This window comes from Macadamia integrifolia, unplaced genomic scaffold (genome assembly GCF_013358625.1).
Source record: "Macadamia integrifolia cultivar HAES 741 unplaced genomic scaffold, SCU_Mint_v3 scaffold2242, whole genome shotgun sequence".
Lineage (NCBI taxonomy): Eukaryota > Viridiplantae > Streptophyta > Magnoliopsida > Proteales > Proteaceae > Macadamia > Macadamia integrifolia.
This window is the reverse complement of record NW_024868590.1, coordinates 47,007-64,738: the sequence shown is the minus strand read 5'-3', so window position 1 is coordinate 64,738 and position 17,732 is coordinate 47,007. Positions and strand designations below refer to the sequence as shown.

The window sequence follows — 17,732 nt, the reverse complement described above, 5'->3', positions numbered from 1 at the left end:
CCAATGTATCATACGTTTTTCACGAATCAATCTTAACTTTTTTTTTTTTTTTTTTCTTTCTTTTCGGTAGACAATCTTCATCTCAATGACAACTTTTTTGCTGTTTTCCCTTCGTGCAATTCATCACAAGAAATTATCACCAATTTGACTATCCTTAACAAACACAGCATGCTAGGGTGAGCTGTCTCTGTCCAAAAAAGGAAAAAGTTTTCTAGGCAGTTTTCAGCTTCAATATGAACTTATAGCTGACATTAGCAGTGTGGTCCATGCACCAGTATGCGGTCAATACGAGTACTAATAAGGATTAATAGGAATGATATTTTCCACATTTCATTAATGATGGTCATTTTAGGCCACACTGTCTTCTAAACTTATTTTTCCTTGATCTAACATAATCAACAAAGACCCCAGTCGAGCTCCTTGGGATCATTGGATTCCATATGTATATTTATGTGGTTACGCTTGATATTATTGGCTTTATCTCTCATGCAAATATTAGGACATTTTGGTCCACAATGTAATTTTCCAAAAGAGGTCCAAGGGAAATTAATTATCACTTGGAATATGTAAGAGAAAGATTTTAAGATTTTGTACTACACATTTTGTTGAGATTTAAAATGGATGAGATGATTCATTGAGTTATGGAATCGCTTATCCACCATCACAATCTCATGATTACTCCCATCCCATTATGGGTTCCTGTGTCATGGTCTTGCATAGTTCAAAGTAGGTTCAAGCATCTGAAGCTGAAGCTGAACCCAAACACCCTATTCGGTAGTGAGTAGTAATTGCAGATTTGCAACCTAACTTTTCTTATGTAGTCTCTTGGGAAACAAAAGTAGCCGAAGTGTTCTTCATACACCAAGAGACCCATTGTAAGTGGGAAAATAATCCTCTGTTTTTCTCATCCCTGTTTTTCCTTATTTTGCTATCTACAGAACGCGACACGTGGACAACTTTAAGATCAACGCATCAGATGTAATAATCTTCACCCAATCTTGACCGTTGATCTCCTTGTTGTCCACGTGTCGCATTCTACAGGTAGCAAAACAAGGAAAAACATGGATGAGAAAAATAGAGAATTTTGATCCTTGTAAGCGTGTGTAATTCAGGTAGGTCAAAGAGCCAACTCACAAGCCAACTTGATTTCGTTCATCCTGTAGGAACACTGAAAATCTCACATTGCCTTAGGATTTGCGATAGAATGCACATTTGTAACCTCCTACCACAAATTAAGCGTTTTAAATCCGTGAGAACCCACCTATCAAATAAGACAATATTGTATCATGGATTGGATCACTCACGTGACACTTCATTGATATCAAAGCCAAGGAAAAAAATGACTGTAGGAAATATATCCACAATAGAATGTGGATGTAAAATCACAGAAAATCTTACATCTTATGAAGGTGTACTTTAAAATACGTATATATAATGCAGCTTCCTTTACAAGATATGATGGGTTGGGCGAATCACGTGGCACCTTAGATCCCAAGTCAAGCCAGTCTGAGTTGTCAATTTTTTGTATCTCCTGCATTTGTGTCCCTGTCGCCATCTTTATGCATCTTTTATCAACATAGTCTTGCCGATCAGTTTCTAAGGAGCGACTTTTGGGTTGGAGTTAGGGTGGGAAGGAACATTTCTCATCCCCTCAATACTCAAAGTCATTATTCACATCATCGTTGTCACCATTGATGTTTGTAGCGTAATTTAAGGTGTTTTTGCAATTCTGGGAGTTGATAAGGTTTAGTCTTAGTAGGGATTAGGGAATGAGAGTGAAAGGAGGAAGTAAGAGAGAGCATTAGAGACAATTACCACTATGCATGACGAGGTTCACATGAGAGAGGATGGGCATGCATGGATTGGTCTAGATTAGGGTGCCTTGCCAAAGGCTAGGTTTTATAATGAGCCTATTTATAAATGGGTTGGATCAATGGTGTCATATCAACTGAGAGGATTTCTTCCTCATTTATACAAAACCATTTATTAGTGAACCATATCTCAAGTCTCATTCATGCGTCACAGGGTAAGGGCTAAAAAGGTCCAGTTAAGGGTTGGTAGAAAATTTTAGTACTGATGAAACTGGCCTCTACTGGCCCTTGCCTGTTCGCCATATCTAATCTATTTGGCTCACCTGCAAGCCAACAAAGCCAGAACCTCAAAATAGCGCTATCCTCTAATGATGTAATCTTCTTATTAGCTTAATCCCAAATTTTATTTTGATTTACCACTAAAGAAATTAGGAGGAGGATGGCCATGAGAGGTGTTTAATTTGTTATTGGATGTTCTTATTTTGAAGATGTAAATATTATGAAGAATACTTGGAATATTATTTCCATTGCTGCAACTAAGGCGAGGGTGGAAAATTAACTAAAATGGTACAGAACGATGTTTGTCGTTATTATTATTTTTTTTTCTTATTAATTATATTTTTATTTCATTAAAAAAAGGGGAGAGGTTTCATCAACGTTGGTGCATGATGCACAATCGTAGACCCTCATTCCCATCTAATGGTTGTGAGCATGGATGTGCCCATGCACAAAACCTTTTGCCTTAAAGTAAACCCTACATTGTAAATTGTTTCATTTGGGTAAATATAAGATTTAAAAATAAAATATTTTTCCATTGTTAAGAAACATAGTAATTTTTGAAGAAATATATATATATATATATTTATGCTAGACCGAAGCAAATACCTAATTCATTTCCAGGAGCAAACTAACATTTTCTTTTACTGAAAAAACAAAACTTATATTCATTTTATGACTTGGGGTTCTTTTGTATTAATGTTTGGAAATAATAAATAAGTAAAGGAAAAAAAAAAAAAAAAAAACTTTATTTGGAAGCATGGATTATGCAACGGTCCCATATGTCTCTCTCCTGCCATGTAAAGAAACATGCCTATCCCTTGTCCTGAGGAGAGAGAGATAGACACAATTAGCGTGGCCCATAGAGAACAACTTCACAATAAAAAAATTAAGAAAAAATAAATAGTAAACCTTGGGAGATACTTCTGTTTGAAGTGTCTTGAAACGCAATCTAACCCAAATTGACAAGTCCCTCCAACTCGACTAAACAAGACTAGTTTGAAAGGTCAACAAAGGATGCTGTTTGGGTTGTGGTAACTCATTTCTCTTGAAAAAAAAGAAAAAAAAAAACCTCATTTCTCCACAACCATTCCAATTTCCTGCCTGATAGTAACTGGCTAAAAGCGGAACCCTTTTTTTTTTTTTCAAGATTATATCAGCTGTCAATTATGTACGACAGCTCCTCTTTTTTTTTTTACTGAAAGTATTCAGGTGTGGGGGTAGGGAAGAATAAATATTTTTTCTTTTCCTCCTGATGCCATGAATGTGGGCTTTAAAGCCTACTTTGTCAACAGCAATCCTGCTCGGTCAAAAGAATAAGATATTGCTCAACCCTAAACAGGATGCATTGCACAACTCTAGCTCAAACTGTATCCAAAGATAAGAGGATGCAATCGACCATATAGATCTTCTAAGAGATTGGGGTGGGGAAGTTTTCCATATTACAATTTTTTGCCACATGGGCATGTTAACTAAGCAAATCTTAGATCACTGAATGGAAAGAATAAAATACGTCTTGGGCACACGCCAAATTTAGGGCTATAGACGAGTCACTATGTATTGCATGTTTTCCTTGTGTTTTAAATAATCACAAACAAAGAATGGTGGTTCATAGAGAGCAATTTGTACTTGAAGCAACTTTAGGGTGTGATTCAATTGGCAATGGTTCATTCACATCAGGAGATTATGTGCTCTCAAGCCCATTAAGATTAGCGGAAAGATGTTTTTACCATCAGCTCTATTTCGAAGTCAGCTTGTAATTCATCGAAACGGCTTGCTAATTCTTTGTCAGAAGCCTCTCAGCAGGTACATAAAATGTTTCAAATATAGTTTACGTGAGACATCCTCACTTCCTGAAGAAAATCCTATTCACAACATCGACAGGCAAAGCGTAAGCTGGATCTATGGCTTTCAACCCTGGATATTCCAGAAGTGAGAGTCCTGCATCAACAATGAGTACGGAGATACCATTTATCTATATGAGCCAATAGCCTGAATCTCTAAATCATACAAAGAAAAGATCGATCTCGCGAAAATTGGAGATTACAAAAAAGCTCAGGCAGCGGGTAATAATTGCATATGGCATACAGCCTGTGGCTTAGATCCACCATGCAATTAGTAGTAATAATAGGTCAGATCAGGTAAACGCTGAACAGCCTAAGTACCCAACCTGAATGTGATTGGTTTATCGACAGGTTTGATGAATCCAAACCTATCTCAGAAAAAGTGGTTGGATGGGCTCATGAAATGCCAGGATCTAAACTATGTATATCGGTTAGTTTTTTTACTATACATATCAATTTATTGAATGTGCAGACAAGAACCTAGTATTACTTGTGGGGCACCCATATATCCGAGTAAAAAAGAATTTCTAGCCAAACAATCATATGATTGAATGATTGCAGACACATCCTAACCCACCATGACCACAAAACCAGAGTACAAGATCATGTTTTAACCTACTGAATGGGAATTTCCAGCACCGCTGGACATATATTCATGTTGCAAGCTTTGCAGCTCACTTCTGACATGAGCATTCTACAAAAGGGCTAACAAGTACAAGAAACAAAAATCAAAGAACTTACCAGCAACCCCAAAATATGTATGAAAAACGTCAACAGCGTCATCTGGTCTATCTGAAATTCCTCCATTTTCTCTGTCCTGCATGTCAACAATTGAATTAGAAGAGCAGCTCCAGAAAGGTATCATGTTAGCTCAAAATCAAATGGGAAGCTAAACAAATGATTCATTGAGTTCAGAAAAACCTGACAGTCTAATATGAATCTTGCAAGCTTTTCTTTGTCTATCCAATGTACTCGGTCAATCATGACCAGGCTAGAAAGAACCCACCATGAGTAGCAAACCTGAAGCAATACAGGCTCATCCATGAGAAGATATTACAATTAAGTTCTGAAAGGACAGCCCAAATGTAAACAAAACCCACATCTGGAAGCTTCTCAGGCCGTCCATTTAGACCTCCAGTTTTAACTTGCCGCTCACATAACCACCAGCCAAGGAGGTCTTTGTCGATGTGGTGCAAAGAACCTGTTATTGCAAGGGCACCCACACAGCAGAAGACTAGCAGACACAAAAGCCAGACCCATAAGTCTTCCTGATTTTACCACACAAACAGAGTCCAAAGTATCTAAACTCCCAAATAAAGGTTATACTCTGGCAAATAGTGCAGTTTTCACAGTTCGGAATGCATCCCTGAATGAAATGTGTTCTGAAATTTGGGGGATTACACCCTGAAATTTAGGGACCATATAATGGTTTTTCACAGTTTATTAATCCACATTAAATGAAGGGGTTTGGTTTTCCTTTTTTTTTTTTTCCCCCACTTGCCAAGCCCACCACACTACTATCTCCCTCTCTCAGGTAAAAAAGAGTTTTTTTTTTTGGATGAATAAATAACTCATTATCAAGAAGGGAAGAATATACAAGGGGAAAAGAAAGGGGGGGAGGGCCAAGAGGAACAAACCCCTCAAAAGAGGGGAAGCGCGGAAAGCCCCAAAACTAGCTAACTTGGGGAGAACAATTTTTTTTTTTTTTTTTTTTGGGGGGGGGTGGGGTGGGGGAGATAGAGCAGGGGAGACCCCAGGAGACAACAATGAGCCTGTTCCTTGGGGTGTCACGAACTGGTCGGTGACGAAGAGATCTGAGCTTCGAAGAAACGTCGAAGTAGATGGCTTTTCAAACCCCTTCGAAGGAATGGGAGTTGGGGGCCCATCTACGAAGGTTACGTTCCATCCAAAGGTGGTTGATGGTGGCGCAAAAGGCGAGCTTTCCGACTGTGTCACATATGAAGGAGCAATTATGGGTCATGTCTACCCCAATCCATTCACGAGGAAGGGGGAGGATGGGACGGGTGGTGGGCCAACATGAGCGGAGGACCTTCTTTCAGATGGAAGCAGAGAAGGGGCAGGAGAAGAAAATATGGCCAACCTCTTCAGTACCATTCCAACATCGACAACATGAAGTAGGGACCTGAATGTGGCGGTAATTGAGGAAAGACTGCGTAGGAGGCAGTAGGAGAGGGCTCGCCAGGCGGTGAAGCTATGGCGAAGGATGTGCCCTTTAAACCAAACGATATTGCGCCAAGGAATAAAAGGGTCTTTGGAGCGGATAAAGTTCTAGGTAGAGGCAGAGGAGAAAAGGCCCAAGGAGGGACCCAATTAACAGTATCATACAATCCTCAGTGTCCAGGGGGGATGGGAGGAAGGGAAGACCAGAGATCAGCCAGGGGAGGAGGGAGAAACGGAGGGGACCAACCATAGGGAGAGAGGATGGAGGCTACGGTGGCAGATCTGGTCGAGCCAGAGGAGATGATTCTAGGAGAGACCAGGGAGAAGGATACTGGCAGGATGCCAAGGGTCGAGCAATAGCAAGGTGGAGGAGCCATTGCCAATAGTACAGGAAATGGCAGGAAGGGCAAGGGGTCTGAAATTGAGGATGCAATGCTAGATCCATGAAGCATCAGGGGGAAGCGGGGCAATCCACAGGGAATCAGATTTGAGGGGAACAGAATAAACCCAAGAGACCCAGAGGCTTCGCTGCTTGGAGACAATCTTCCAGATAAGCTTAAAGATTGTAGCAGAGTTGACATCCTTGATTTTGCGGAGGCCCAAGGCACCTTCAGCCTTAGGATGACAAACCTTTGACCAGCTCATAGGGTGAAGGAATCTAGTGGCATCAATGCCTTTCCAAAGGAAGGCACAAAGAAGAGAGTCAATGGCTTTGGAGGTGGAAGCCGGGAGACAAGATTTCGGACTAGTAAAGGTATAGGGATTGGAGGATAGATTGGATAAGGACAAGGCGACCAACATATGAGAGGAGATTGTCTTTCCAAAGTTGGAGCCTTTTCCTGATGGAGTCAAGGATGGGGGAGCAATGGTGGGAAGAGAGCCAAGAGGAAAGAAGGTGGAGACCGAGATATTTGATAGGAAGGGTTCCCAAAGTGAAACTAGAGATGGTAAGGAGTTGGGCTTGACAGACATCAGAAACACCCGAAAGGAAAAGGTTGGATTTGAGGAGATTGATTTTCAAACCCAAAAGGGACTCAAAGAGGTGAAGGGAGGCCATGATGTTGGTGATGGAAGCCAGGTCAGCTTTAGAGAAGATCATGAGATCATCCACAAAAGCGAGGTGGGTAAGCTTGAGAGCTTTACATTTGCGGATGGGGGAGATGAGGTGTTGATCAGTAAAGGATTGGATCGAGCAGGGGAGGACTTCGAGGGCCAGACAAAAGAGGAAGGGGGAAAGCGTGCCCCTTATCTAGTGCCCACCATGGAGGAGAAGTAGCCCGCAGGGCTGCCATTGAGGATAGAGAAGCGGGGGTGGAGATGCAAAAGAGAATCCAATGGACAAAGGAGGGGGGGGAAAGACATTTGTTGGAGGACTTTGGAGATGAAATCCCAGCGGATAGAATCGAACGCCTTATGAATGGCGATCTTAAGAAGTGCCGCAGGGGAGTGGGCTTTATGATTGAAGCCTCTCACTATCTCATGGAAAAGGATGATATTACTAGAAATACTTCTCCCAGCAATGAAGGCAAATTGATTTGTATTTACAAGGGAATCAATGACCCTTTGAATACAATTGGCTAGGATCTTGGCAATGAATTTATAGAGGAGATTGCAGAGGGAGATGAGCATGAAGTCATACATGCATTGGGCTCCCTCCTTCTTGGGGATGAGGTAGAAGAAAGAGTGATTGATGCCAGAAATCTGGGAGGGGTTAAGGAAGAAGCTGAAGATGGCGAAGATGAGATCGTCACGAATGATATGCCAGCAAGAGGAGAATAAGCCCATGCTACAGCCATCAGGGCCAGGAGCTTTATTGGATTTTTTTATAAAGGACAACAGAAAGAATCTCATCGTCCAAGGGATGGTAAGGGAGGTGATCAGGGACGGATTTGTTAAGGATGTTGGGGAGAGTGGGAGAGGTTGAAGTGGAGGGGAGATGGAAGAGATCATCGAAGAAGATGACAGCTTCAACTTTGATATCATTAGGGGAGAGGAGCTTAAGGATAGAGTTGGCATTGGTTTGGTTTTTGAAGGAGCGGTGAAAGTATGCTGAATTGGAATCACCAAGCTCAAGCCACTTGGTCCTGGATTTCCGACAAAGAAAAGATTCTTCTGGGGCAAGATGAGAGGAGAGGTCCAAAGCTGCCATTTTTTTCTTGACAGCAAGGGAAGAATTGAGAGGGTCCTGCTAAAGCCTGGATTGAATGAGATCAAGTTTGCAAAGGGGAGTGGCAGGGCCGTCAATAGGTAGAATTTTAAAGGGCAGATTGGTATTTAGATAGAGGAAGGGGCAAGAAGGGAATTATTAATTAATTAATTAATTAATAGGGGTAAATTTGAAACATAAATAAAATAAGTGACAGAATATAAATAAGAGGGAGGGTTAATTATGGAAACAAGAAATAAGGGTTACCAATAACCCACTACTTAAGGTTGTCTTCAACCTCTTGACACATTCCAGCAGCAACTAGAGAATGGTTCAGCAAGAACTCCTCCTCCCAAGAAGGAACCATTTAAGCTAAAACTTCAGGGGTAAGTTTCAGTAATCAACCAACAGGAGGCCAAATCACCAACCAAGTATGGGCTTTTGACCTCTGAAAATCAAACTACCTATAAAGTGAGAAACATGTCAGTAGTTTGATGACCAAGCTTAACACTGCTTCCTCCTCTGCAGCTTTAGCTACTTCTCTGCCAGCTTCCTTTGATCCTGCACCATACACAAGTATTCCATTTGGTGGCCATTGTGCAACAATTGAATCCCTTCTTGGATTATCGATTCAAGGTCCACTGGCCATATGACAATGTCTCCTAAATTCTTTGATGCTCACTCTCCTCTATCAGGTAACCAAAAAGTCCGGGTGGTAGATGGGTCTCTTTCCTCTATCTCTGGAAAGGGTTCCATCACTCCCAGTCCATTATTATCTTTGTTCTGTTTTCCATGTCCCAAAAGTTACTACTAATATTCTTTCCATTAGTAACATTACTAGATATCTAAATTGCAAAGTAACATTCTTTCCCACCCATTGTCTTTTTCAAAACCTACCAACGAATCATACGATTGACAATGGTAAACTGGTGGATGGGTTTTATTGCTTGATCTGTCTCCTATTGCATTGACCTCTTAGCACAAATTCCAGCTACATCTACTTATGCCTTGCATAGTCTCTATAAGTGGAATCGTCGATTAGGTCACCCACCATTAGGAATTTTAGCAAAGTTATTTCCTGATTTATTTCGAAAGTGTAATCCAAACAATTTTTTTTGTGATGCTTGTGTTTTTTTCCAAGCAAACTAGATCTATTTATCCTATTTCAGATAATAGAAGTTTAATTCCATTTGCTTTGATTCATTCTGATGTGTGGGGACCATCCCGTCGTGTTTCTATTACTGGACATCGATGGTTTGTGATTTTATTGATTGCTTTAGTCGTACTACTATCTACTGCATCAGAAGGTTTTTTCTTGTTTCAACAGTTCCATAAGATGGTTCAAACTCAATTTGTTGCTAAGGTTCAGATACTCCTCTATGACAACGGCATTGAGTACACTAATGGAGAGTTTCAGGTGTAATTTAACAGATCAAGGCATTATACATCAAACTAGTGGTGTGGACACGGCTGCTCAGAATAGAGTCACAGAGAGGAAGAATCGCCACCTGTTGGAGGTGGCTCAATGCCTGATGTTTGAGGCACATGTCTCACCATAATATTAGAGTGATGCATTGTTGTCTACATCTTATTTAATAAATTGCCTGCCATCTCAGGTATTGGGAGCTTGTTCCCCTATTGAGGTCCTCACAGGTTCTACTTCCTTTATTGTGCCTCCCAAAGTGTTTGGGAGTGTTGTCTTTGAAAGAAACCATCAGCAACATGGGAACTTTAACCCTTGGGGTCTTCGTTGTATTTTTCTTGGGTACTCTCCCACTTGGAAGGGGTTCTGATGTTACCATCCTCTAATGAGAAAATATTACTTGACCATGGATGTGGTGTTCCATGAATCCATTGCCTACTATCCCACACCTCTTCAGGGGGAGTTGCTTAGAATGGAAGATGTGCCACTATTTGTTCCATTGGACGTGGATGATGGTTACTTGGAAGAAGGGGTCAAAGGTTAGGAACAACAGGGACCCATTTTTGCCCAGGGGGAGCCAGAGCCCATTTCTGCCTAGAGGGAGCCAGAGTCTAATTCCTCCCAGGGGGAGCCAGAGTCCATTTCTACCCGAAGGGAGCAGCCGACTGTATTAGCCCGGGGAGAACATTAGACCAGATCGATTCAGGTGTTTGAGCGTCGTCGTCGTAACCAAACCCATCCTACCATCACTGCACCAAGCCAGTCGCATTCTCCAGAAGCAAGCCCGAGTGCTGTTAAGTCCCTTCTTACTTATCCATCCCTTGATTTACATACAGTTGTTTGTAAATCTCAACGGGAATGTACTAAACATCCCATTTCTATTGTTCTCCTATAAACGTTTGTCCCCTTTCTATTCCTTTGTTTTCTCATTGTCGTCTATTTCTGTTCCCCATAACTGGCAGGACGCCCTTGCTGATCCAAAGTGGAAAGAAGTAATGCAAGAGGAAATGAAGGCACTTGAGAAGAACAAAACATGGGAGTTTGTTTACCTTCCTTCAAGAAGAGAGTATTTGGCTGCAAATGGATCTTCATAGTGAAGCAATTTGCAGATGGCTGTGTGGATAGGTACAAGGCTCGACTGGTTACAAGAGGGTTCACTCAGATATATGGCATAGATTACCAGGAAACTTTTGCACCAGTGGCTAAGATGAACACTGTGAGGGTCATCATATCATGTGCTATCAACCGCTCTGGGATCTACAACTTCTTTATGGTGAGTTGGAAGATTAGGTATACATGGATGCGCCTAGTCACTAGTGGTTTCTCCACTCAGCAAACTCTAAACAAGGTGTGCCAGTTAAAGTGGACATTATATGGGTTGAAGCAGTCCCCACGAACCTAGTTTGGTTGGTTCCACAAGGCAATGATTGTCATAGGCTACAAATATAGTAATGCTGATCATACTCTGTTCATCAAGAAGTCAGGGGAGCACATTACTATTCTTATAGTATATGTGGATGACAGTGATTACTGACAGTAATACACTTGAGATTGCTCATCTCAAAGCTTATATGGGAATTGAGTTCGAGATTAAGGACTTGGGGAACCTCAAATATTTTTTGGGTATTGAAGTAGCCTATTCAGCTTAAGGTATCTTTCTGTCTCAGAGAAAGTATACTCTTGACCTTCTCTCTGATGCAGGGTTACTTGGATGTAAGGTTGTTGATATGCCATTAAAGCCTAATTCACACCTCAAGGAGAAAGATGGAGAGCTAGTGGACAAGGGCAGCTGTTAGAGGCTAGTTGGTCATCTCATCTACCTATCACATACTCGCCCTAACATTGCATTTGCAATTAGCCTGGTGAGCCAATATATGCATGATCCATATTACACTCATTTGGAGGCTGCATACCACATCTTGAGATATCTGAAGTCAGCGCCTGGATAAGGTGTCCTATTCTCTCATGTCAATTTCCGTGTGGAGGCATTCACTAATGCCGATTGGGTTGGCTGTCCTGATGATAGAAGATCTACTTCTAGATTGTACCATTGTAGGAGGTAATCTTGTTACATGGTGGAGCAAGAAGCAAGTAGTGGTTGCAAGATATAGTGCTGAAGTTGAGTTTTGAGCCATGGATCAAGGTATTTGTGAACTACCATGGCTTCAGGGTCTTCAAGATTTGTCTCTATCAATTTTCCTACGCGACTGTATGGTGATAATAAGTCTGCGATCAGCATAACTCACAATCCAATTCAGCATGACCGCACAAAGCATGTAGAGATCGACCGTCACTTCACCAAAGAGAAGTTGGAGTGGGGCATCATATGCATTCCGTTTGTGCCTTCTAAGGCTCAGTTAGCTCATATCTTTACTAAAAGTCTCAGAAGTAAGTTGTTTAGTCCTATTGTTAGCAAGTTGTACATGTTCGATATGTACACACCAACTTGAGGGGGAATATTGTAATAATGGGTTTTATGGATATTCTAGAATCCTACCAAACAGGTCCTTAAGTCCATTAGGGTTATGGTATTGTAATATTCTAGAATATTCCTTTCTCTCTATTTAAATGAAGAGGGCTAGTCTCTCTGAGACATAACCTAAATTTCCCCCATTCAACATAGACACTTTTCTTTTAAAAAAACCTGTATCATACAGATATGTATCAGCCAATACGGTACAATACTAACCAATACTTCAGACCTTGGTAAGGGCAGTATTGTAATATACCTTATTTATTTGTATTAATAAAGCACTACCACTACCGATAGGAAGATCTATTCACTCTCTAAATCAGTAGGTCTGTTTTCTACGTTCTTCTCCTTCTTCTTCTTCTTCTTCTTCTTCTACTTCTTCTTCTTTGTGCAGGACTGGCTCCTCTTCTCTTATATTGTCACAAACTAAATGTACAAAGGTGTCTCCCTGTTTCTGGATTTTGGGGGTTGCAAGTTGGACACTCTGTGTCCATGCCTACACCAGATACTAGTGCTAGTACCCAGACGGCCACACATCATAGGAAAGAATAGATGGTACATAGTAGAGGACTGCCTGCAGCAAGGCAAGTCCTTACTTCCATGATACAAATACACGGACTAAACAATCATTTAAGAGAGGTTATAAGGGAAATAAGAAAGAGTTAAACTTTTGAAGTCGTTGCAAATAAACACATGCTACCAGTGAAAATTACTAACAAAATATTCAGACCTCAACAAAGAATAATTTGAAGTTATAACATACTTTGCCCAGCATGAGACTCCCCACCAGGTGTACTTCCAAATCCACCATCCAAATTTTTGCAGCTCACAACATAGTCCACAGCCTTCTCCACATTGATTTTCTCCAAATGACGCAATATTGAGAGACAACATATTGCAATATAAGAGAATCTACAGATAGAGGTTAAATTCTTCAGAACATAAGAGTACAAAATGGTTATAAACATATTGCAACTCTTCTTCTTCTGAGGAGAAGAAGAATCAAAGAACAAGAACTAGAACAGGTGATCAAAGAGGTGTAGATATCAAGATTTTTTTATTTCAACATATTATTTATATACTATCTTCTATCCGCATTACTGAATGTTAAAGTAGGAAGTCGTTTCAGCCAAGCAATGCTAGGCCACTTAGACCTTGACTGCATTACACAAAAATGTGCAAAAACCAACTAGAAAAGAGGGGAAGAAGTAAACTGAACCTGGTGTCCACTTCCCCCCACATGTCTCCCGAAAAGGATCCATCTTCATTCTGCAACCCAGCTACATCTGTCTTTTAGGTTAAGCAAAACATCAAATGAAAAAGGCTTGTCTTTATTTTCTCTCCCAGCCCCAAGAAAAAAATGCAAAATTTTAAACTAAAACATGGGTATTTCCTACATGGAACCAGAAATGTCACTCTTATTACTTCTTTATTTCAAGCTATTTAAGTTAAATTTCGGAGTAACAACTCAAAGCCAGCCAGAAACTTGAATCGAGAACCAATATGGATCATACTGTGCTTTCAATTGCTAACACATGACAAAATGCATCCCATATCGCAAAGAGCATAAGCATCATGATCAAGTTGCGGCTCCTTTCGAATTAATAAATTCCCAAAATCAATAAATATTCATAGAAATAAGGAAAAAAAAAAAATTCAGATATGGAAAGAAATGCATGCTAAATATGAAGATAAAAAAACATGATTACTTAAAACCATTTAAGTTCATTCAGTTTTGGTGCATCCCTATTGCAACAAAACTCATTAAAATGCTTTTACAGTAATTTGGTCTGATGGAACAAAGACATACTACTTGTACATGTGGAAATAATTGAAAAGAAATACAAATAAAGAATAAACCAAATCAAATTTCATGCTGAAGGATACAGTTTGACACCTTATCAATGTCGAGAACATCTAGCTTGTTCAAAAGGGCCAATATTTGCACGGCACTCAAAGTGTACAGTACGTGGGGGTCATGTCCAATGTTACCAGCAAAGCCACCTGCATAAACAAAATACCAAAACATTTCATTTCTTTTAGTTATATATGCATCATTGTAAATACCATATTGATCTTTCCTGAGATCTCAAGTAGAATCAAATAATAAAATAGTTTATTTTAAGCTCCTGGTGGCAAATCCTAACTGAAAATAGAAAGGAAAACAAACAGTGAAGAAATCCACGAGTGATCATCAAACTGTGTCAACTATCACTGCACAAGACCTCAAACCTATAAAATAGTGGATCCCACACTTATGACAACATGGTCTATAGACCACTTATTAAGTCTACAAGGTGGGTAACACCTGTACCTTAAAGACTTATTATTGAATTAAGCTAAAGTGGGTCAATTTGTTCAGAGACCAGATTCGTCTTGGCACTTCATGACCCATGAAACAACTTCATCTTGATCAACAGCTCCAAGCTTCCCGAGAAGATCAAGAGTGGTCAGTCCCCAGTATGCACCATTCATCCTTAGGTGCTCTATCACCAAAGATTCAAAACCATCCTTCTTCTGTGGACAACATTACCGAAAGTAAAAAAGTTGATCCATGAAATTCTCATAGTATCAGGAATTTTGAATCTAAAGAATGGAAGTAGATGATCACAAAAATATTAATAGAACCTGCCTTTTCAACAGATAATATGTATCGGACATGTTTCTCAGCTTCCAGCTCCCCCATTCTAAAACCTGAAGAAGCAGAAGAGCAGATATCAAAATTTAATTTGGAACCAAAGAAATTGATATGAGTATGACTTGTGGAAAGAAAAAAATGACATTGAATTACATCCATTGTGAAAGAATAACAACATATCTGCAATTAAGAGGAAACAAGAAAGAGTGCTAACTAAAATGAAATACCTGTGATCAATTAGTAACTTATTCTCCTCTATTCCCCCCCCCCCACCAACAAAAAAAAAAAAAAAAATTACACGTTTGCTAATGATCACGATGCGAACCAGATCGACACTGTTCTGATAGGAAACAGAGCATCCAAAGATGTTAAGAGAAGAGGTTGAGAACTCGCGTGTTTGGTTGTCCAGTGAGTGTAAGAATGGGTGTGAAAGTGCATTTTCACATGCTTTCCAGTTATTTGGTTGTTATGAGAAAGTGGACCTTGGTTTCGTACCTTTCCTATACTATCCCACAATGCCACAACCTCTCAAAAAATCCTTGATACAAAATTCGAGCAAATTGATCGAATTTTGTTATTTTCTCTAGAGAAATTCTGGCAAGCTCCCATGCTTATATCTGATCTCCTGTTCCAGACAGTTTTTTGATGAATTGGATCGGATATGAGTATATGGCATAATCCCGGTTCAAAGGTTACCCAATTTGACCTCTACTGTCGTATACTTGGCTTGCAACCAAAGCCTTTGCCATTGTTGTTGGGCAGGAGTGAACACTCAAGTAGCGGCATTTAGCACAAGAGATCTAGTGAACTAAGGGATTTTTGTTCATCTCTTCCATTATATATCTCACAATCGCTTATCCCAGATGTGATTTTAATTGCTCCAGGCCTCTGTTGCCGCACCCATTGTTGAAAATTGCACGCACACACACACACATGCATGCACGCACAAACACATGGAGAGAGAGAGAGAGAGAGAGAGAGAGAGAGAGAGAGAGAGAGAGAGAGAGAGATGTAATCAGTCCCAATAGAATCCCTCATAAACTCCAACACACAATCAAGTTCAGATTCAACAGAAAACTCAGATCCGAAAAATAGGGCTGAATAGAGGAAATTTAAATTACTTACAAACCACAACTCAGATGGAATTGAATTTTCGATCGAATGGAGATCCTATATGAGAGAACAAACCATCAAAAACTGAACAAATTCTGCCAGCCAGATTGAGAATTATGCTGGTTGCAAGAAAAATGAAACTTTTGGTGATCCTTCAAGAACTTGAGCTGGGAGCATCGGACGATCTTCAAATTTAGATTGATTGGTTCTCCTAAGGGCCTCAACAAACCTCAAAATCCTGTAGCACTTAAAGATCTGATCTTGAAGATACGCACTCGAAACTTCTCCCTGGGAGAATCCTGTACCTGGATTTGGCAGCCTTGTTATGTGCTCTTCCGTTCAGCAACGATTTGGTCTTTTTCTTCTTCTAATAATAATAATAATGAATAAATAGAAGTAGAATAAGAGTAAAAAGTAGAGGGAAGAAGTACAGAAGGGATGATGTGGGTGGAGTGGACTCTCTCTTGGGTCTCTCAGAATAAACCATCAAGCACTCACAAAAATATCAGTAATCAACTTTTTCTCAGCGATACAAAAGCCTCTATATGGTGTCTACCAAAAAAAAAAAAAGCCTCCATATGGTGGAGGCTAAGACTCAATTACATAGTTACAACCAAAATAGGAAACAATTGAAAATAGACACTAATTGACTTTAGACACAAAAACTACCTAATAACAATAATTGCTCTTTAAGAAAACAAAAAAGACATAACTAGAGACTTCTAGAAATACTCAAAATATAGAAACCTAATGTTCTTACTGACCAGGAAACATAAAATAACTATTTAGTTCCATATAGAACTTAAAATCCCCAATTGTTGGGCTTATAGAATTGATCCATTACTGTTAGAGTATATGAGAGCACGTACCGTATAGAACTTAAATCCCCAATTTTTGGGCTTACAGAATTGATCCATTCTGACAGTATATAAGGAACCATACCACTTGGGATTATATTTGATATATCTTTGTTAGTGTCCTATTGGGTTTAGGATAGTTGTTAGCTAAGTTAGATTTAGTTTCCTTTCTTATGTTTGTTATGACATTGTAATAGCTAGTTTATATATTGAATGAAGGAGGTAGTCCCAACCACATAGTTGTAACTCCCAAGTTACACCAATTTCTTTGTCTCTCTTATTTCTTATTCTTTGATTCTGGTTCTCAAATCTTTACATGGTATCAGAGCCATGAAGAAGAAGAAAATTATGCAATTCTGAGAAGAGGCCATCTGCAAGTATAATTTAAAAAAGAAGAAGAAGAAGAAGAAGAAGGAGGAGGAGGAGGAGGTTACTATCTAGTATTGTTTACTGCTGTTCTCGTTGAAAGATCGGTCTTTTCCTGCTTGGTTTATCAATTACCAATGTCTGTTCCCCTTTTGTTACTTTCATATACTTCTATCATTACTACTGGTTAAAACCCTTGAGTAACTATCGCTAGTCTTCCGCTTTTGGTTCATACTATAAGCTATTTGCTGATCGATTGTGTCCTGGCTTCTCTCAATTTTTGTTGTTGCCCTAAGGATTGAATATTCAGGAGAGGCTTGGCTGAATCATACTGCTGATGTGCTGGTTTCTCATGCGATTCCCTGTTCCTCTGTTTTATCATTGATATACTGCTCTCGGCTCCACTACTTGAAGAAGAAGATTTCTGATTTGCTGATTGTGGTACCTCCCTACTGTTACCGCCCTTGATTGTTTCTTTTCATGTTGTTTTCTCAAGATTTTTGACATGGAATTGGGTTCTCTGTGATGGATGAGAATCTGTTGTGGATCTGTACCAGATTTGAATTTCCTGATTCTAAGTCTACTGCTGGTGTTCGCAAGATTA

At 39.8% G+C, this 17,732-nt stretch overlaps 1 protein-coding gene across 3 annotated transcripts; it reads right to left on the bottom strand.

The window, feature by feature from the left end:
• Positions 1-3,446: 3,446 nt before the first annotated feature.
• Positions 3,447-16,412, bottom strand: LOC122066123 (geranylgeranyl transferase type-2 subunit beta 1-like). 3 transcript variants are annotated; one of them, XM_042629940.1, is made up of 10 exons: positions 15,918-16,411; positions 14,787-14,848; positions 14,521-14,671; positions 14,042-14,158; positions 13,374-13,440; positions 12,918-13,066; positions 5,032-5,165; positions 4,853-4,951; positions 4,673-4,748; positions 3,447-4,028 (listed from the first exon to the last, which is right to left on the bottom strand). In XM_042629940.1, the coding sequence occupies exons 2-10, from the start codon at positions 14,838-14,840 to the stop codon at positions 3,934-3,936; spliced, it is 942 nt and encodes a 313-aa protein (XP_042485874.1). In that variant the 5' UTR covers positions 14,841-14,848; positions 15,918-16,411; the 3' UTR covers positions 3,447-3,933. The 3 variants fall into 3 exon arrangements, 2 of the variants coding, with proteins under 2 accessions (XP_042485874.1, XP_042485875.1); XM_042629941.1 differs by having other exon boundaries at positions 15,981-16,411; XR_006136245.1 differs by having other exon boundaries at positions 3,977-4,028; positions 4,858-4,951; positions 15,918-16,412.
• Between the last annotated feature and the right edge of the window lie 1,320 nt (positions 16,413-17,732).